The sequence below is a fragment of the Melospiza georgiana genome, chromosome 1 (assembly GCF_028018845.1).
Source record: "Melospiza georgiana isolate bMelGeo1 chromosome 1, bMelGeo1.pri, whole genome shotgun sequence".
In the NCBI taxonomy this organism is placed as follows: Eukaryota; Metazoa; Chordata; class Aves; order Passeriformes; family Passerellidae; genus Melospiza; species Melospiza georgiana.
Window position 1 is genome coordinate 90787945 of NC_080430.1, and position 21869 is coordinate 90809813.

Genomic DNA, 21869 nt, shown 5'->3' on the forward strand with positions numbered 1-21869 from the left:
CCTCACTGGCAGCACTTTCAGGCAGGGAATTTAAAACATGGTAAAGCTGAAGCTGCCCAATCCTGGCCTGGAGGACAGGATACCCTCCCATGCTGAACTTGAGGTCCTGGAGAAAGAAGAGGCAGACTCCAGACCAAAATGGGACAACAAGGCACAGTATATGCTGACCTGTGTAGGGTTTTGCGTGGGCTTGGGAAATGTCTGGAGGTTCCCCTATCTCTGTCAGAGCCATGGAGGAGGTAGGTCTTTAACACATCTTAACTAACTTTGGGTATAAACCAGGTTTCATCTCTCTTTCAGCAAGCAAATAGTGGAATATGTTTAGAACTGTTCAGGTGCTGTGAGAACAGGGATGATCTCTCTAGAAGTCTGTATAGCACAGAAGGTAATTTCACAGGTTGTGATCACACTCTGAAGTCACGTTACTGATGGAAGGAAAGGAAGGGTCTGTTTTTATTTCAGGACACAGGATTGAACAAGGGAGTCTTCCACTGTCATGTACATAGTTTAGCTTCTCATTCTAAACCAAAAAACCCAATGTTGCTTTCCATAGATAGATAGACAGATAGATAGATATAGATAGATACTGTATTTAAAATATTAATAAACTTGGGACTGTTATTCTGCTCATGATACCAAATGATCTTTTTAGAATAGGTTTAGAATAGGTTTTTCATTGGGCTTGGACTGATCCCTGTAGAGTGAGTGTTTGTATAATTTGTTCTAGGATTAACAGCCTGAATGAAGTCAACATTAAAAATATTTGTTTAGTTGGTGTTATTAAGTCATTTAAAATCCAAGCATATATTATTTACTGCATAATTTATTGGAACTCCTTAAGGTTTAGGTAAGGACTGAATGGCCATGTTAGAAATTTTGTTTTCTTTTGCTGTTTGTTTTGAAAGGTAACTTTGAGCTGAACCATTGCTTAAATATTATACAACAATATAAATTTTCATTTTCTTACTGACTTTTTTGTCTGCTATCTGGTTATTGTCCATTTTTCACTCTGGGATATGTGTAAAATATATTTGTTCCTTTGCAACATTTGGTCTTGAATGAAAATTTTCGGCTTAAGGAAGAGTATTTCAAAGTAATATTCTTTTGCATGGTGAGATATTTAGAAATTGCTTTCCTTGTTAGAGTAGGGACAACAGGGCTCTGTGGGGAGTTGCTCACATAGACTCAGATACAACAGCAATTGCAAGAAGAGATGCTGTTATCATTAAGATTTCTCTAGCATGGGCTGATGTTTAAAGTTTGCAGTGCAAACTGGAGGTCATTTGCAGCAGACTCAGGTCTTGTAGCAAAAAAGTTACAGCACACACACACTTAGAAATGTTTCTATATTTGACATTTTAATTTGAAAAAAGTGGATGTATATCTCCAGAACTGATGGCACACATTGGCTTCTCAGGGTTTTAAACTTAGTTTTAGAAAGTGGACATGCCTGGATTTCCAGGGTACATTTATAGGCACTTCCTATCTTTTTGGTCTTTCTTTGCATTGTCATGTGAAACGCAGCTGCAAAGCAAGCACCCAGCAAATGCAAAGAACTTGGTATGGATCATGGTTTTATCACTGATGTCAGTGAAGATTTATGAATTGCTTGTGTGTGTGTCAGTCCTCTGGCAGCAATTCTCTTTCTTTCTCATCATCCTGTAACTTGTTCTTTGTCAGGAAGCACTGTCAGGAACACTGACAGCAGTTAACCCTGGGTTCTTTCTCCCCTGGGACTCTCTTACTCAAAGGGAGCACATAGCAAAGGAATTACAAGCTAGCACACAGACGTGTCCTTCTAGCTAGACTTGCTACCTTCTCTAATATTCTTCTGCACAGCACCAAATGCTGTGATTCATATCAATAAACACAAGGAATGCCTTCCTTTTAGAAAGGATTCCCTAATTTCATCGCACGTAAGGATGGAGAGCTGTTGTGCAATCCCTCCTCCTCCTCCTCTGCTGTACACCTCAGCCTCTCATGGTAGGTCTAAATCCAGCTCTTGCCACCACTGTCCTCCTCCCATGACAATTTCTCTTCTCAAACTTCTCCCTTAAATCAGAAAAAAAAAAAAAGACTGCCTGCTTTTTCGATGGATGCCTTTGAATTTGAACACGTGATTATTTGTATTGTAAAAACAGAACTCAAAGTTTTATTTCTGAAGAAATAAAACTCTAATGCATCTCTAATTCCCATTCAGCCATGTTTGCAGCATACCAAGCATACCCAGTGGAGGCAGCACTGCAACATCTGGGATTGCAGCTGTCAGATTGCTGAAGGAAACTCCCTGACACCATAAAACCACTCCAGAATAGGATGCTTGTGGTAGTCACTGTGTATGACACCCAGCCTCAGTTGTGCTCCCTCTAACCAGCTTCACCCACATCCAGTTGGAAATAGTATTTACTGGGCATTGAAATGGTATTTACTGGGCATTTTGGGCAAGCTTTGCCTTAGTCTTTGCCCCTCAGCATGGTGGCCAAGGTGATTCATTCATCTTTAGATTTGTGTGGTCCAATCAGGGGCACAGATGTGCCTCTATAACAGAGCAGGGTAAAACTGTAACATTATGCACCTTTTTCCAAATTATCCACTAGAAAGCAAACATGAGTTCACTGAGGAAACTCCATTCTGCCACAGTAGTTCAAGTGCCTTTATCCTAGATGGTGTTGGTCCCCATTCTTTGTGTCTTCAAGATATGTCTTCACTGAATCCTGAGTGCAGAGCAGCAGGAATCCCTGTTCCTGCTCTCCCACTGGATACAGGGATTATGTTCCTCCTTGGATTGTTCCTGGAGTGATTATTTTAGAGTCCTAAAGCTCAAATTGGATATGATGGTGGATTATGGTTGTCAATTAAGAGATTAAAAAAAAAACAAACAAACAAACCAGCTATATTTTGTGCAGAAAATATCTGCAGTGGGTGTGAAAAAGTCCAGTGTGACCACATCTCAGATATTAGATATGTGCAGAATCAAGATTACATAGACTGTCTCCTGAAAATTGTTTCTAATTTCTAAAGATTGGCTTTGCTATCTTAACTTCTTTCTTTTTCACTATATGGATGAATGTTTGGATCATTTTGGATGGGTGAGGTCTGGTAGCAATGGTGTGGAGAGTACCTCAGCCAAGGACACTCCTGAATGAGATTGGGTGTCCACCTACTTTGTGAACCAGTGGTTGTACATGTTACATGCCTTATGAAACATAAATGGACTACAGTAAAGCATAAAATTTACCTTTGTGTGGTATTTGGACCTCAAAAAAGGTGGATTTTTTTTCTCTGCAAATTGTCCGCAGTGAAGGTAGTTAGGAACACTGTGTTTATAAGTAATGCTTATTTTCAGATGGTAAACTTAAATCTGGAATTATTTAAGAGCTGCTTCTTCCTAAGCACAGCACTATGATAGTGTTGTCACACTGAGATACCCAAATACACATAAAAAATTTGGTGGTTACATAATTTACTTACTTTTGTTGTCATAGATAATGAGTTTATATTTTTTAAAATAGAAAATTTACTCCAGTGAAATTTATTGGAGCAAAGCACATTTTATCCTTTAATGTCTTAAAAGTTGTCAAATCCATCATTACCAAAGGCAAAATAGAGTTCAATATGCACACTATGTAAAAGGTGTGGTGTTTGCCTCAGTGATTTCACCAGCTTAATGAGATTGAAATTTCCCTTCATTTGGTAGCTATCTCTGACATTGCTCATAGCTTTTGTTTAATCTTTATTGAGCAACATGTCATTTAATCAACTGTTAAACATTTTCATTTTATCCCTGATGCCCATTATAAAAAAGAGGATGCATATTTAATGTTTAAACCATTGATTTTTTAAAACATCTCTAACTCTACAGCTCGCATATGGAAACTTTGCCACTGCACGAGGCAGAACTTTTTTATCTCTCTGCATGCCACACTGAAGGAAGGGACAGCAATGACATCAGCAATTCCTCACCTAGCAGTTGATGAAATAACATGTTGCTACAGCTGAGGTCTCAGAATATGTTAGTACAGTAAAACATCTCCATCTGAAGCCTGCCTGCCTTCCCGTCATGATGAACTGTGTGCAAGCAATAATGATTTTTTAAAATTTGTCATAAGCAGCTCTTAGATTAGAGAGGGAAAAACAGCTCTACAGATGTTCAAACCAAATATTTGTTTTGAAATACAGTATTGAAACAGGATGAGAATCTAATAGCTCAGTTGTAAGGTTTTCAGACTAGAATATCAGTCGTTTGTGTGCATATATACGGTGTCTGATTTCAGATCACTGGTTCGTTTGTTAGCATGGTAAAATTGTGGCAGCTTGAAAAGTATTTTAGTTTATTATTATTAGTTTATTTTTTTGTGTCCCATGTGTACCTGAAAGTGTTCTAGAGGTGTGGGGGTGTGGGACCTGGGGACAGGGTGCAGTGGTGGGCGCTGTGGTTGGTGATTGGGCTCCATGATCTTAGAGGTCTTTTCCAACCATAATAACTCTATGATTCTATATGGCAGCTTTGCCAAGTCAAATTATTGTTTTTCCATTATGGCTTCTTTCAGAAAACTTGAGGAGAAATTGAGAGAAAGAGAAAATGCAGCAGAGATGGATTTCTGAGCTGGCAGCTAGAATTGAACCCTAGAAACCAAAGAACCCAAGAAAGAGAAAAGTGTTATATATCATACAGAGCTATAATTTTATTTCTCTTGAAAATATAAAAATATTCCTACAGCTAAATATTGGTAATTTCAAATACATAAAATGCTATTCAAAATGCTGAGTCCTTTGTGGCACATGCCACACATCAGCGTGAATGACTAATCACTGAAAAGTGATTAGTGCACCAAAAAAGATATTTTTATTGAAGCCAGTTGCCAAAGGTAGCTCTACAGACATGGTACTCTCAGACTTCTATATAGCATGTCATTTAGCCACACACAAAAAACCTTACTAAAAAATTATCAATTTTTAAAATCAGTATGGTTCATGTTACTTGCATTAAAACCTAGTTACTACTGTAAAAATGTAGACTGACAAACTAAAAACATTTCAGAGGAAAGCCAGAAGAAAAACTGAGACATATTTTTTGTTAGTCAAAGACTGAAGAACTCATTATTATTTATTTGTAGAGACGTTTGTTAAACTTCCAACTTTGCTGACTGTTCCTCTCTTTCTTCTGTGTCAGTCTATCTCTTCAGGAAAAGGATTCTGTGGACATCATCTCCAAGAAGAAGAATATCTCATTTATTTTCTTCCTCACTTCTCCCATCTCAGCTACATGCCCCTCCTCAGGAGACCATCTAGTCCTTGCAAGAACAGCCTTGCATTAGTGGGGAGCAGCTCTGGGTGGATCTGGGAGCCTCAGGCTGCTGCTGTCTCACTTTGGAGAGAAGTGGCTCTTTTGTAATGCCAGGAAGGAGGGAACTATGGTGATCCACCCTGGTTTTGAGGAAAGTGAACTCCCCTAGTTGCAGATTCAGATTTAGCATTGTGGTCTTAGTTGAGATATTGTTACAAATGGTCTCAGTGCTGAAGCAGACAATTCCTGACTCATGTCTTTCTGACTGTGTATTTCCGTGTCACAAACCGGTGAAACATACAGGGTTTACTCCAATTTTTGAGTACCTAGGATCTCTTCCAAAACAAGGCTCTTTCCTCTGTTTCCCACCACTCCAAGGACTTCTAAAATGTACTGACTGCAGGAGGTACTGCTGTCAGATGTAACAGGGCAGCCCTCTCTCCATGCTTTGCTGACTGTCACCTGGAAGGCATCTAAGCCAGAAATGGCAATGGACTCCCCATCCACCTGTGCCTGGCATCACTGCTGACAGTGCAAAGGTGTTGCCCACGTTGGCAGAAGGTCCGGGACTTATTGAAACTGTGTCAGACTCAGTCACTGCTAAGAACTGACTGTCTGTCCTTTCAGTTTCTAAAGGCTTGTCCCATTTTGTCTTTATGGACTTCCTTAGCTGTGCTGGAACATGCAGTGATGTGCACTTAAGGGCCCCTGTTCATCTGATTAGATGTGCAATGCATGCAAATTTGGCTTCAAATAGTTTGTTCTCTGCTGATTCTCCACCCTCTTTCTGTGAATAACACTTCTCATAACTGTTTTACTTTCATTTTCATAGTAAGCAAGATTGTTGCAATGCATGCAATGAGATCTCCCTCTCTGCCGCATTCCATCCCCTTACATCCTGATGGCTTCCTTTCCATCCTCCCCCTCCTGATGGGAGGCTCAGTGGGACAACTTCCACACGCGGAGTCTCAGGCTTTTCACAGAGTTACTTACAGTGCATGGAAGTGCCAGCAGCCATAAATGTGCCCTGGCTCCAGCCCCATGCCAGCCTGACACAGGTTCCTTCATGTCACACTCTGACCAGGAGCTCTCATGAGGGTAAAATCAGAGCAGCACACAATCACTGTGTTTATGCCAGCAGTTTTAAATTCCAGAGCATTCTCTCTGTCTCAAGCAAGACACCTCATGAGAGTGTGAAACCTGACCCTGCAGAGTTTGTGTGGATGCCTCATCTGGGTCTTTTCTTGCTACCTGCTCTTTCGGATGCCATATGGTCTCTGCTACACCACACTCTCAATTCTCTCTGGTAAAGCCCTTCTTGAGCAACAGTAACAGTCAAGTCCAGAAGATGGATCTGTACAGCTACCTGATTCAAACACTCCCCATTTACACTGAGGATAAGTCCTTGTCACCCTTCGAAACTCAGCTTGCAGTGATTTTAGATCACACCTTGAAACCTCAGCATGGACTGGCAGGTAGTTCAGCTGAGTGCTCCTAATGGAGTCACATCACCTTTTTGGGTCAGGTCACAGTAAGATCACTTGAGGACTTGATTAGAAATTATGTCTCTGGTCAAAGATCTTATTGAAGAAGGAAGTATACAATCTTTATAGTCTTTTCAAGCTATGACCAATTGCTCCTTATCATACCTATCAAAGAAAAATATTTTTTCATAGCTGTCATCTCTGTTGGCAGAAGACCAGGCTGTTTCTGAGCAGCTTTAGAGAGCATTCAAAGGTAGTCTGAACCTTTTGGTTTCAGCAGACAGCAGCGAGGCTGATATTCTGACTTAGGATCCATTTTTTCTCACTGAAGTGCACAGTTCACCTCCACTCATGCAGTTCCAGCAGTCTGGGCAGACATGGCTCTCCCTCCAAGTCAGGGAGATTCAGCGGCAGCACAGTCCCAACACCACAGCTCTCCCTGTTGACAGCACAGTGGGTAAGATTTGCTGCAGGACTCTCAGAGTTGAGCCATCTTCTGTGGTGGACATGGCAAGAGTGTTGTGTCAGCCTCAGGGGATTTCCTCCAGGTGCTTATGGAGTTCCCTTTATTAAGATGCTGCAGAAGAAGTCTTTAAGTATGACATATCTATGACAGAGCAGTCAGATAAAGGGGTCCCATGACTCTCTTGGCACAGACACAAAAAGAAGAAAGGAAAAAATCTAAAAAGGCGTGCTCTGTGCTCACAGCTCACCAGCTTGCTTGATAGCTTGGAACCCCAGGAAGTAAATTTCAGTTTCTGGAATGGTTTTCAGTCTTCAGATTTCCTCTTTCACTTGCTATCTGATTTTCATTGCACACATGAGGAAAAAGTCAGTAAATACTCAGACCTGAACCCTCAACATTCTGGTCTGCATTCTTTTCATTGCTTTCAGATTAATTGCTCCTATCTAGATTAGGGAGATAAAGCCATTTTGTGATGACAGATAACAATAATTCTAATGTGCAGCAATATTCAGGCATTTGTCTCTGCACTTTTACAGTGCAGTGTGCCGCTCTGGGGTACCTCCCATATCCAAGGTACACCTTGTTCAGGAAAAAACTAAGAATACTTGTCCTATACTAACCAACTTTATCATCATTAACAGGGTTTGAACCCTGCACTACAGATGTCTTCTAATCAAACCCAAACATTGTTGAGAACAGATGCCAAGAACTTCTTGTTGTTTCAGGCAGACAGCCCAAGGCTCCTGCCTAATATTTAGGGGTACTTTGCTTAGTTCATTCAGCTATTTCATACACTTTGCATGAGTCACAGTTATAAACCCATAATTTTTTGCAGGAAAAAAAAAGGAGAAGTCATTCTAGGACAGTAGCTATCTTTCCCTCACTTGCGATACAAAGGTAGCTTTTTCAAATTTTAACCTTGAGAGTGTATAATTTCTGTTTATGTGTGTCACTTGGGAAGAATAAGAATTGCTACCTAAAACTACAGATGTAACTGAGTGCCCTGCCTGGGCAATCAGGAAAAGCATTGCTCAGAAAACAGGGAAGGGTTTCCACAAAGGGTTTACGGTTGTTTATCATGTCAAAAGTGCTTACAGGCTGCTTACAGGTCTGCTTATCACATCTCACAAGCCTAATGGTTTTGTTTTGTTTTAGTACTTCACTGATTGGAATTGTTATTTTTCTTATCCATTCCAGGAGCCTTCATGATCCCTTTCCTGATTTTGCTGGTCCTGGAGGGTATCCCCCTGCTGCATCTTGAGTTTGCCATTGGTCAAAGGCTGAGGAAAGGCAGTGTGGGCGTATGGAGCTCTATCCACCCTACCCTGAAAGGGGTTGGTGAGTCAAAAAGCTGCCTGAGAAAGCACAAGTCTCTGAACTGATGATCTAAAAAACTACTGGGTTTTATTTTGGTGTGTCATAAGAGATTTCAGGATCTATTAGTTTTCCCCTCTTTGTAGCTCTCCATTGATAGGTCAAACTAATCACGATAAAGCAAAATGACAATTTTGTGTTCACATTCCCAAGTCCTGTGGGTCCTGTTAAAACTTTTCCCTAATCTGAGACCAATTTCAGGCCTCAGAGATATTTTCTGTATTATCCATACTGGGTATGGTTAATACAGAAAATATGGTTTTTACCATTAGGATGAATCTTTAGGTGGGCCAAAAATTGTTCTGTAACTGTTCTGTGGATAAATATTACTTGAATCTTTATCTGATAGACTTCAGCTCCACTTAATTTTCCTTTTTTGCTTTTGAGAGTTGCCATTCCATAAGCCACAGAAACAGTATTTTGCAGGAAACACTTCTTCACCACGGTACCAAACTTCTGAGTACAACAGTCCAATTGATAATGTTGTAAAAGCAGCATTGTACACACAACATAAAAACCTCCACAGCTGCCTCCTTGCACAGGAGGTGCCTCTGAACACCAGGAAATATGGTGAGGGTGGGCAGACACTGGCATGGGCTGCCCAGGGAGGCTCTGAGGTCTCCAGCCTCAGAGATACTCAAAGCCTGCCTGGACATGGTCTGGGCAACCACCTTTGGTGGACCAGGTGACCTCCAGGGATCCCTTCAAACCTCAACCACACACTTGAAAGGGAGGGAACACGGCTGCTTTGGCACCCACTGCATTTGTAAATCAGTTACAAAAGATAATTGTTCATTGCATCTGGAATTTTTCAAGAGTCTTTAGAACATGGGAGCTCTCAGGAGCTAATGATTAGCATTTACTGTCTACCAGAGAAGTCACCAGAGGTTGATTACTTGGGAACAGGCAGAGAAGGACAGATACCAGGGTGAATTCTGTACCTGGTCACAGACTGTGACTCCTGGCAGCCATCCATCCTGTACAACACCACCCCTGCTGACTTTGCAGGGACCTTGTGGGAGAAGGAGATATTTCAGTCTCATTTAACCAAAATTCCAAGTCAGCTGAGCTTTACATGTGCCCAGCATCCCAAACTCTCTGGATATCAGCTGGCAAGGCTGTGAGCAGGATTGTGTGGTGTCTGTAGGGAATTTGTCCTCTCATGAGGTTGGCTCTGAAGCGGGCATCACCTTCAGTCTCAGAGAGAGTTTTTAGGATGTAACTTTACGTAGGACTCACCTGTCCAACCTTTAGGAAAAAATTCACAGTGATAAACCTACATCCAAAATGTGCCAGATTTTTTCCATCCAAAATGAGAAGGGAAATGTTGGGTTTGATACTGTGTGCTTTGATATATCTTGAAGACAAGAGTGTTGCAATTCACACAGTCTTCTGATTTTTTTTTCAGGCATAGCATCAATGTTTGTGTCTTTCCTGGTGGGCTTATATTATAATACTATTATTGCCTGGGTGATGTGGTATTTCTTCAACTCCTTCCAAGAACCCCTGCCATGGAGTAACTGTCCTCTCAATGACAACAGAACAGGTATATTTCATAAAACATTTTATTTTGTTGCACAGCACAGATTTTTGTTTCTATCAGTTACTGTAAATGAGCCTTTCTGTGAAACAGCAGTAAGACATGGCAGTCCTGTGAGGCACATTGCACTATTTGATACTTGTGTTTTGTACAAATTCACATTAAATGAAATGTGGCCAGCATGTAACCTTTGAGGCAAATTTTGGTTTCTTTTATGAAACCTCCTGGTAGATTTTGACAGATGTGTTCATATTCAGAATATTCACTAAGTGCAGACCTAGTATAAACATTAACATTTTCCAGATTTAAGCAATGTCTGTCATCCATCTCTTCAACAGCTCTCCATTAGCACATTGAAAAAGGACAAAAAAAAAGCATAATCCATTTGAAACACCTGTACCTCTCAGTATGACAAGTCTACATCTCCTTGGAGACTGCTTGGTGACAGCAGCTTTGTTTTCCATAGTCAGCCCTGCATGACACTGTGTGAAGCAGGTTTTCCTGCTGGGTCTGTGGGCAGCTGTTCAGAGTGCTCAGCCCCTCTCCTCCCACAACAGGCATGGAAAGCCTCATATAAGGGCAGGCCAGGGCAGAATATTGCACAGGCCAGCACAGGGCAGGGAGCTGGGGATTCAACTTGAGCTGACAAGACCTTGAACAATGCCCCACAGAGCAGAAGAAAAGATATTGCTGAAGGAGGTGTGGGAGGAGAAGAACTACTATATTAAAATACCTATTAAACAACTGTCTTTTAAATATCTTATTTTGCCATGAAACTAGGCTCCAAAAATCTGAAATTTTGCCAACAACAAATCCATTGGCATGAAGTGGAACAATTTAAAACACTGATATTAATTATTTAGCTTCTTTTTCCCCAAGTAAATAAAAGACGTACAGAATGACAAGCATTTTGTCGTTACAGATTATATAGAAGAGTGTTCCAAGAGCTCTCCTGTGGATTACTTCTGGTACAGAGAAACACTGAACATCTCCACTTCCATTGATGATTCTGGCAGCATCCAGTGGTGGCTGTTGCTGTGTTTAACATGTGCATGGGGTGTGCTCTACGTGTGCACAATCAGAGGCATTGAAACCACAGGAAAGGTACTCTGTCTTAGGGGAACTTTTTATGACATGATATTAATCCTACAATTGTGATCCCTTATTTATACAGAATTAATAATGCTGTAGAAGCTGTCTGGTTTCTGAGTGAAAGCATGTCCAAAATTTTGTGTCATCACTGGGACTGCTTTTTGAAGAATGAAGGTGAATGAAATGGAATCTAGCTTGATTTGATTTATGTAGAGATTTTTGTGATCAACTTTTTGTGTGTCTTCCTTGTCTTTACAGGTCCTAGTAACACATTTTTAGGTATTACCACTTCAAAACTAATATTAATCTTTAATGCAAGATCAAGGGACTCTCTTTTTATTATGGCTATTCTCTTCAAAACATACCTATACAGATTTTTTTGTGTTTGTGCAAGTCCTAAATATTATTTCTACAAGAGAGGGACCAACATTCAGCAAAGTCCTGAGAGTCCATCCTTGAATCAGTCTGGTCTCAGAATGTACATTATTTTGATGCTGCTTTTGAATGATCTGAGTTGAATTTCAACAATGACAATTTCTCTTAAATAGGCCACTATTGCTAAAAAAAGTGTTTATTATCCATGTGTACTACAAATATCACTTCACTGAACATTTTTAGTGTAGTATGCTAATTGTGGCTCACTTGAAACTTGCCATTATTGTTACTGAGGAAAACCTTGATTATTTCCCTATTTTCTTTACTTAAAAAAAAAAATCAAGTGTTTTGTTTCATTTGAATGGTTTATTGACTTTTTTTTTTTTTGGTGCAGGCTGTGTATGTGACATCAACGCTCCCGTACGTGGTGCTCACCATTTTCCTGATCCGCGGCTTGACGCTGAAGGGATCAACCAACGGAATTGTGTATCTCTTCACCCCTAATGTAAGCCACTGCTTGGGCCACTGCTCAGTGAAACATGCTGTGGTCCTCTCTGTGATTAACAACTGATTGAAAATTAGTCCTCCCCACTGGCGCTTCTCTAACTATCCCTCAGGCACCTTAAAAACCCTTGATTCTGTGAGGCGAATCCTCTGCATTGGATATGAAGAGGATACATACACACAAATACTTTCTCTGTCTCTCCATCCTCCATCAAGAGCTGTTCTAATGAGTTGAATGATCATCACAGAGCAGTGGGGTTGTAATTTATTTGGCTTGATTTATTTTCTTGTATTCTACCTAAGAACCAGCCTAAATTTAAAGCATAAATCATGTATTTGGGAGTAGAACCCACCTAACTGCCATATGAACAAAACATATGAACAAAAAAAAACAAAACTAAGAGAAAGGTTTAATAATATAACAATATTTAAACAAAATTAAAACAGGGATCATCTCCATAAGCAGATCTCTGAATGATTAATAATAAACACCTTTTCTAAAACCAGGCATGGCAGCTGTCAGCTATGCAAAGCATTTTTTTAATCAATTTTCAAAATACATAAAACCTTCAGATAGGTTTTCTTTTATATAAAAAAAAGTAAGTTTGACAAAAATATTGACCTATTTGTTGAAATTCTTCAAGAACAGTGAGTTTTGCATGGTTAATGTTCTTGTTTTAATTGTTGTTTTAAATCTCTCATTCTTAGTTTAAATAGCAATGTTGGATGTGCTTAAAGCTGTGTGTCTGATGCCTCAGGTCAGTGAGCTGGCGAACCCAGTGACGTGGCTGGATGCAGGAGCTCAGGTGTTTTACTCCTTCTCCCTGGCCTTTGGAGGCCTCATTTCATTCTCCAGCTACAACTCTGTTCAGTAAGTAGCTAGTGAGAACCAAAATTTCATGTGACTATTTAATTTTTTCAAATGAAACATCTTTGTTTTGCCCTGCTGTTGTGCTGCTTGGGTCTGTGCCAGCCTCCCCTCACAGATATAAGGTGCATCTCCTCTGACTGCTCCTAGCCCTCCCAAAACAAGATTTCAGGTCCCTGCTCTGGCTGACTTCCTAGAGAAAGATGTGGTGATGCAGCATAGGAAGAAGGGGACCGGCTGCCCAGCACCAGCTGATGAGCAGGAATTTCCTCTCTGGGAGTGCTCAGTGCATGGTGATGCCCTTGGTCTCAGAGCAGGTGGTAAAGCACATCTTTCAAATCAGTTCACAGAACACAGTTTAAAACTTTAGCTTTGAGATGAAGAGATATATCTAATCTTGAAATTTAAATTCCGTTCCTTTATATGTGTGCTTTGGGCCAGGGAGTGAGAAATCTCATCATCCAGAGACTGATTCAGCCTGCAAATTATGATGCAATGCTATATTCTACATTCTCTCATAAAATATTGCAGCAACTACCAATGCCTCTTGGTGCCTGCCATCCCTTCAGAACTCTTGAAAGGAAAACTATCTGGAATTCACTAAATGTAATATTTTTGATAAACATCTGTCATGGTTTGACGCTGGCGCAATGCCAGTGCCCCCATGAAAATATATTCTCCCTAGTGTCTACTGTGAGATGTGACCAAATCTTAGCACCTATTGGTTTGACCATCAAACTCCCAAAATCTCACTTCCTTTTCAAAACAGGACAACATCTCTGAATTAAGTTTTGGATATGTGGTTTGGTCATGCATTCAGAGATCTGTGTTTCAGTTTTGTCTTGGATTCAATTACCCACAGCAGCATTTCAGTCTCTGAGGAAGTTCTTTGCCACCACTCTTGATTTCAGGTGTTTTTGAAAAGATCACCTGGAATTTTTGGTGTCTACAAGTCTCAATGTGAGATGTCAAATCCTGCCTAAGGTCCAAGTCAATGTCCCACAGCCATGGGGTCAGACCTGGGAGCATCCACCTTTCCAAAAGACACAAAGAAAAGGAGCAGTGTCCTCTGGGTTTTCCAACACACGGGGCAGTTGCATTCAGGCCATGTTCATTCAATGCTCAATGATTCATGACTTAAGGAGGGAACTGAACAAAGTCACCAAACTCCCAAGGAATATAAGTAAGAACATTCCCATGCAAATTCCACAGTGTTACACTGTGGTGTTGGGCCACCTGCAATCCAGCACCAGCTGGACCAGGTGTCAGTGAGTCTGCCCCTAGATGGTCTGGGAGTACAAAAACATCAGAAAATACAATAAGGTTTCAATGCTATCAAGGATTCAGTAATTCACAATGAGAAGGAGCTTGAGCATCTGACTTTCTCTAAAAAGAAGAAATGTTTTTTACTCTTGTCACTGAGAATCTCATGTTACATTGCAAAAACTGACACAAGGCTACAGCAAGGAATTTCCATGCAATGTCCTACATCCAGGAGATGCCTATTTCCAATGCTATAAATGGGGAAAAGACACAGTGTGATAGGTCTTGGTTGGACAAGCTTGTCTCTCCTCTTGAACATGCTCAGAAAAACAATATCAAGTTTATATCAATAGTCCTCTCTTGCCCAGGAAAAATGAGCTATCTACAGTTTTACAGTCTTCTCTTACAATGATTAACTAATTTAATATTGATACTTTATCTTGTCCCTCAGATGAAAGTCTGTTTCTGGCTCTGCAAATTCTTTGCATTAGCACAGGCACACTAGCAAGAAGTGCCTGCAGCAGAGGCATTTCTACAAAGAGTTTTTCTGTCCATCTTTTCAGCATATTGTTACATTGTTCTTCCAAAACTTGGGAACATTTTGAACCATCTTTTTTTCAAGGGTCAAATAAAATTGTTCCCAAGTGCTCTTGGCTGCTGCAATTTCACCATACCCAAGTGCTATGAAAAGTAAACTTGTGCTCACTTTTCATGTCTGATATTTGGATTCAAGCCCAAACCTTTCACCTTGCAGCACAATACACCAGCAGTGAAGGCACAGCCTGTGGCAATGTGTTTCTGCACACATCCATGACAAGCTTGAAAAGGAGGAGACTCTTTTGCCCCTCATACTTTTCTTCCCATGGACCAAACATGACAACAGCTCAGGCAATTATTCTTTATGAACAGGTTATTTGAAGAGGAAAAAAAAAACCACCAAAAGCACCGAAAGAAACCAAACCCATAGCTATTAAATTGCTTAAGGCACAAAGTTTCAATTTACTAAATCTAACAGCACTACTTGTGTGCTTTTAAAGAGTATACTTATGTACCTATGCATCCTAGACTACTTTTTTCTTAAGTCTTGGTAGCCAGTTTTACTATTAATTTTAGGAATGTGTTTTACTATTAATTTTAGGAATGTGTAAATTTAGGAATCCATTCTTTCTACTCTTTGAATTGCAGCAACAACTGTGAGAAAGATGCTGTGATCGTTTCAGTGATCAACGGTTTCACATCCATCTATGCTGCCACTGTCATATACTCCATCATTGGGTTCAGAGCCACAGCAAGATATGATGACTGCTTTGACAAGTGAGTTATTGGGGGGAAAAAACCCACAGAATATGCAGGTGTTTGTTTGTCTGAGGCAGCTCTGTTAGCCTGCTGACAATGGATTTATCATTTATGAATAATTGCAGCTCTTGACTCACATGGCATCAGAATTACTCATTACTCATAAAAATACAGAATCTTGTGGAACAAACCCCATAGAAAGTGATCATTGTTTAAGTCACCTTATTTCCTACATAAATATGTTTTTCATTATTCTCCATGCTGACATAGGGCATGAATGTAATATTCCCTGGTTCCTGTGTTAGCTCTGTGTTTAGGTTTCCTCCTGGAGAGCTCGAAAGCTCAGGTCTCATTAGAGGTGCCTCATTTTACCCAGGCAGTCGGACTCTGTGGTTTCCAGTCTAGTTCCTCCACATTCAGCTGTGAAACTGCATGATTCACAGCTGCTGACAACTTAGACATTCCCATAAACCACCCAGTCTAGGGACTGGTGTTCAGTTTGCGATGCTAACACAAGCACCTAAATCCTGCACGGGTTTCTAGAGTGTCCATCCATTTAGAATCATCTATGCCATGAGTGACAGTGTTTTTTCACCTTGGAAGAAAGAAAATTGCACATGCACATCTGATGGACTTTCCAATGTCAAATTCAATCTTGATATTGTACTCTTAGTAACTTGTTTGATGATGTAAACGAATCCTGATGATGCTTACAAATTAATAATTTCAAATTCCTTACATTTCACTTTTTCAGGAATATTCTTACTCTGATGAATGCATTCGATTTGCCAGAAGGTAACGTAACCCAAGATAACTTTGAACAAATGCAGCAGCTGTGCAACATGACTGATCCAGCAACTTTTGCAACCCTCAAGTTTGAAACCTGTGATCTGGAAACTTTCCTGAATGATGTAAGTTTAACAACCTAACAGATATTGATACCTTAAATATGGTGGGCATGCATAGCAACTATTTAATTGCCAAGTCTAGTGATTACCAATATAAATTTAAGTGCTGTGTGATGTTAAGGATCCTAAATCTTCCCCAGGGAGCTGAAGGAACTGGCCTAGCCTTTATTGTCTTCACTGAAGCAATCACCAAAATGCCTGTCTCACCTTTGTGGTCCATCCTCTTCTTCATCATGCTCTTCTGCTTGGGTTTGTCATCTATGTTTGGGAACATGGAAGGTGTGCTTGTACCTTTACAAGATCTCAAGATTATATCCCCCAGAGTGCCTAAGGAACTTATTACTGGTAAGTGCATTTTTAGACACTAGTGACCTCCCCACCCTCCCCAGAAAGCAGCTTGTGTGCTGAAAAAGCAGCCCACCCTGCTGCTACCTTCTGATCTGGAATGGTATAAGACTCCCAGATAACCTACTGAAGATTTTCTCATGTTCCCCAGTGGGGCAGCTCGTGTGAGGTTCCTTCTGAGCCTGCAGGCAGCTGTTAACCCTTAGGCCTGACCATCAGCCTGCTCTTGATGACCACTGTAGCCTCTATTGGGAAGCTGAAGGACCTGAGTCCTTCACCCAGGCAGGATTTCTCTCAGAGCAACATTATCCCATCATCTATGGAGAAGAGAACCTGTTTTCTCTCCTCAGCCTTCTCCCTTTTTGTTTGCCACATCTGCCACCTGTGTAATGTTAGGAGAGTTTTACCCAAACAGAAGCCAGCCTCCCCAGAGTGCCATTAAAAAATAAAGTGGTGGCCTTCAGACTGCAAGAGTTACTCTTTAAGCTTTATAGCTACTGGGGAAATACTTTTCTTTCCCATTTTGCTTTAACTTTCACGCCTAAGTGTGCTGTTGTTTTTGGGTTTTTTTTCCCCACAGGTCTCGTTTGTTTGGTGTGTTATTTGATAGCTTTCATTTTTGTGCTGAACTCTGGTAATTACTGGCTGAGTCTGTTTGATGGTTATGCTGGCTCTATTCCCCTGCTGATAATTGCATTTTGTGAGATGTTTTCAGTCGTCTACATTTATGGAATAGACAGGTATGAAATACAGCTTAACCATTACTTGATATCAATGCATAAAGTGATTATTGTTGTATAGCTAATCTCTATAATCTCACTGCATCTCTGCACACAGAATTTCTGTTATAGAAATCAATGAAATTATGCAGCTACAATTTAGGGTTCTTATATGTTTCAGGTTTTTTAAAGAGTTCTCAGCAAAAAGAAATAATGCTTGCCAAGTATTTGTATGTGAAAGCTTTCCACCAAATTAATACATTATAATAAATAATGCTTTTTAACAACTAGTTCAAATAAAGGTATCCCTAAGATATTGCAAGAGAATATTAGGCATCAATGGAGTGCATTAATAGGAACACAAATAATTTATTTTTAAAGTAGGCATCAGAATGTAGATATTTGCAACAGTTACATAAGAGCCACTATAGATCATTTGCCTTTTAAATATGGTGACATTTATAATAACTCTTCTTCAGGATAATTGCATCAAACGTTTAATTAGCAGAAGCAAAGTACACACACACTGGCACCGAGCTGAAAGTTTAACCCAGAGTTATATGCCAGGAGTGTTTACAGGGAGTGCTAAATGATGCTCTCCAGTACAGGGATCTCCAGGCAGGCTGCAGACATTAGTTTACAGCAGCTTGCAAATCCAGGCTACTGAGATACGTTCTTAGCTGATAAATCCAGGACTTTATCAGTTGGAGCAGTGAGAAATTATCCTCTCAACTTTCTACAGGTGTAATAAATCCAGTTTCAACATCTTCATGTTTGTAATAAAAACACAAGAAATGTGAAATAAAGTACAGGGAATTCAATCACCCACAAGTTTTACTTGAACTTGTGCCAGATTCAGCTACTGCTCCTGGCAGTGGGGTGAATGCCCTTGTGACCCATTTTCCCATACTTTTATGCTACTTAAGGAAGCATGAATCAGGTAAGGTAAATTAGATGATGTACTCTTGAGAAAGAAGGCTTATTTTAATTTGTTAAGGCCAGAAAAGGCTATGTAGATCACTTTTCCTTCCCTTTAAAATCTCTGAACTCCTTATAAAGTAAATTAAAATAATTCCCAGGACACAAGCATGGGTTGAGTCCCTAAAGTGGGGGCAAGGTGTGTGTTTGTGTTTGATTCAGAAAAATGCCTCATACCAAACTTTAATGTTCCTGGCCAGTACACACCACTGTAGCCCTCTTTGAGAGCAGAGTTTTTCAGGGCTGCCCAAGTGTGGTGTTATCTGCTCCAGATGAGTTTCTGTGACCTTTTTCTGAGAAAGGGTCATTGTTAGAAAGATGGCTCTGTTGCTTGAAGGAGAACATGTGTGTCATCCATGACACTCGTAACTACACCTGAACATGCGCTGCAGTGAGGACATGGGGCTCCATGGCTTTTAAGACACTCAGATCTCAGAAGTTAGAGATGAAAAGATAAAATAAATTTCCATAGTAATTGAGATTCTAGTGGATTCAGTGTGTTGTTCATAGTTGAAGGACCAACTGAATAGTTCCCTCAGGGTTATTCCCATAGGACATGCAGGAAATCCAGACAAAAGGACTAAAGCAGAAACCTGAAACTTCCAAACTATTTTTTAAGATGTGTGTGCACAAGGTGTTGCATTATATGTAGAAGACATAAATTGGTTCGGGAATGATGCAGACATTACCACTCTCAATGCAGGGCTTTTTTCTTCTTGTGGAAATATTTTTGCCCCACTGACCACTCCACGTTCCATGAATTATCCAAATAACACAATGTAGGTGTTTTTAATAACGTGTAAAGTTAAAAAATGTTTCATTATTCCGCCTGAGAAAACTGGTAGATATCCAAATTTAGACAAACACTGTATTATAATCTAATTATTAAATTATTTTATTTGCTTTTGTTCTTTTTAAATATTGTATCACTCCCTTTAATTTATGCAGTTCTGAGATACTCATCGAAAAATTGTGAAGCAATATGTTCTGGGGAAAATCCATCTGCACTGACTCTTTTCTGTTGAAGCTATTTCACATATGCCTCACAGATATCTCCAAGATAGTACATCTCCAAAAATAATTTTCCAAACTTGCAATGATATGTGCCTTAATTTGAACTAGTGAGGTCTAACTCCTGATCTTGTAAATTCTGGTCTCAAACTGACATTAGCAAATTCCTGGGAACCACAGTAAGGAGTAGTTTGGATTTCCCCATTTATGAGCAGGCATTCTCTTATCCGGGCCAGCTTTGTAGTCTGAACCTCCTGCTTTTTGTTTCTAGGTTTAACAAGGATATTGAGTTCATGATTGGACATAAGCCCAACATTTTCTGGCAGGTTACCTGGAGACTCATCAGTCCTCTCATTATGTTAGTTATCTTTTTCTTTTATTTTGTGGTGAAAGTCAACCAAGAACTGCTCTACAGTGTTTGGGACCCTAACTATGTAAGTGTGTAAACCAAAATATTTATTTAGAATTATTTTAAGTATTCTTCTTTAATGTAATAGTCATTGTCAGTTATATTCATCTTCCATCTGAAACAGTTTTCTGGCAAACTTGCCACAAGATATGGAAATGGGACTGCTTTCTTTTCTCCTCTTTTGCAACCTCACTTCCCTCTTATTAATGTTTCGGCCCTCCCTCACCCTTTGATTTCAGCCTTCCCACAAAAAGGCTGATTGGCCATAAGGCCCTGGTGGCCTCTCAGGCCCCCCATGCCCACATTCCTTTCTGCCAAGGAAGAGTTCCAGTCCCCCGTCTCCCTTCCTGGCTCTTACTGCTTTCATGCCATTTTCTTTACATCACTTGAAAGTAAAAATAAGCCCAAAACAGCTGAGGCTGGAAACCCTTGAGCTGAAAGCTGCTGTGGAATTGGCAAACTGTTGTGCCATTATGGCTGGCCAATGTCCTCATTACATTTTTGATCTGTTGAATTACTGAATGTGTGCATGGTCCCAGATATTTGCTCCTCATGACTTTCTACAACTTGGTTGTTTGCTCTTTCAGGAGGAGTTCCCCAAAACAGAGAAGGTTGAATATCCCTCCTGGGTGTATGCTATCATTGTAATCCTTGCTGGAGTGCCCAGTTTGACCATCCCTACCTTTGCCATCTACAAAGCCATCAGGAGCCACTGTCAGAAAAAAAATGATCGTGCTGGCCTTATCGCTACGTCTGAGACTTCCATTAATGGAAACTTGAAGTATACATCATAAACCTTTTGTTTTTTCAAATGTGGAAGGATGCCCTGTCAGTGAGGAAAGTAAAAAAAATATATTTTTTTGAATCTGGAGTTAATTTTATTTTCATTGAAGGGTAACCATGTGTTGTTTCCAGGTAAACATTTGCATAACAAGGCAATGAACTGTGAAGAGTTGATGGCCTGGCTTCTGGAAGCAAAAAAAAGTGACATTTGCAAGTGATTGGGGCACCAGGACAAATAATTTGTCCCTTTCTGGTTCTGAAGCCAGCTTGCTTGAAACTGGCTTCTATCCCCTGTGCTTGGGGATGCACTGTGCATGAAGTGACTCTTCCATGTGTAATCATTCTTGGGTTGGGTGGCCAATATGAAGGGTAACTTAATGCTGTCCTCTCTTGCACATTAAATTGTTTTTACTTTACATACCACTGTGTTGCACAAAGCTACTAATATTATTTGTTTCATAGAGAAGTTTAAATATTTAATAAAAACCTTTCTAAGTATGAGAATGACAACTTGATTAATTTGGAATTCTATATATTTTATAAATTGCCTATAACTTCCAAGTTCCTAGCAGATAGTGCTGCATTTGCTGATGACAGGAGAGGTAATCTTGCAATGGGGCAGCAGCAGCTCAGGACACAGCAAAATCTGCCTTCTGTGGCACCTGTGAGCAAGGGGTGCACCACTTGCCTGGGGGATCCGTGCTGATGGGAGATCCAAGGCACACCAAGGTGCAAATCTTGCTCCCTGTTGCCATCAAGGTAGGTGGCTCTGGTTCATGTTCATGTACATACACAAACACACACACCTGACAACTATTTGAATTTTTTAACTTCCTTCCCTGTGACCCAGTGGAGCTCAGTGAGGGATCCCATTCCTCATGTGGCCACCAGAGAGGAAAGGGGCACTGTTAGAGCACGCAGGCAGAGTGCCTGGAGCAGTGTCCATGTCCCCTCTGGATGGGGGAGCCTCTCCATCCAACTGTCTGTGTACATGGACAGTCATACACTTGTATAACATTGCAGCAGTTCCTACACACACCTTTTGAAACCAGAATGGATCCAGTTTAGATCCTCATACTGGTTGTAATCAATGTACTCTATTAAAAGGAATAGGTACACTTAGGGTATATTTACTCAAGAATGTATCTTTAGGGTAGTCTATCTCCT

The 21869-nt window shown here is 40.3% G+C and overlaps 1 protein-coding gene across 1 annotated transcript; it reads left to right on the forward strand.

The window, feature by feature from the left end:
• The first annotated feature begins 37 nt into the window (after positions 1 to 37).
• Positions 38 to 20713, forward strand: LOC131086950 (sodium-dependent neutral amino acid transporter B(0)AT1-like). The gene is made up of 12 exons (XM_058030253.1): positions 38 to 239; positions 8435 to 8575; positions 10020 to 10157; positions 11074 to 11255; positions 12013 to 12123; positions 12881 to 12993; positions 15439 to 15567; positions 16304 to 16460; positions 16598 to 16802; positions 17383 to 17542; positions 19782 to 19944; positions 20507 to 20713. Exons 1-12 carry the CDS (start codon positions 38 to 40, stop codon positions 20711 to 20713), a joined length of 1908 nt encoding a protein of 635 aa, XP_057886236.1.
• The last annotated feature ends 1156 nt before the right edge of the window (positions 20714 to 21869 follow it).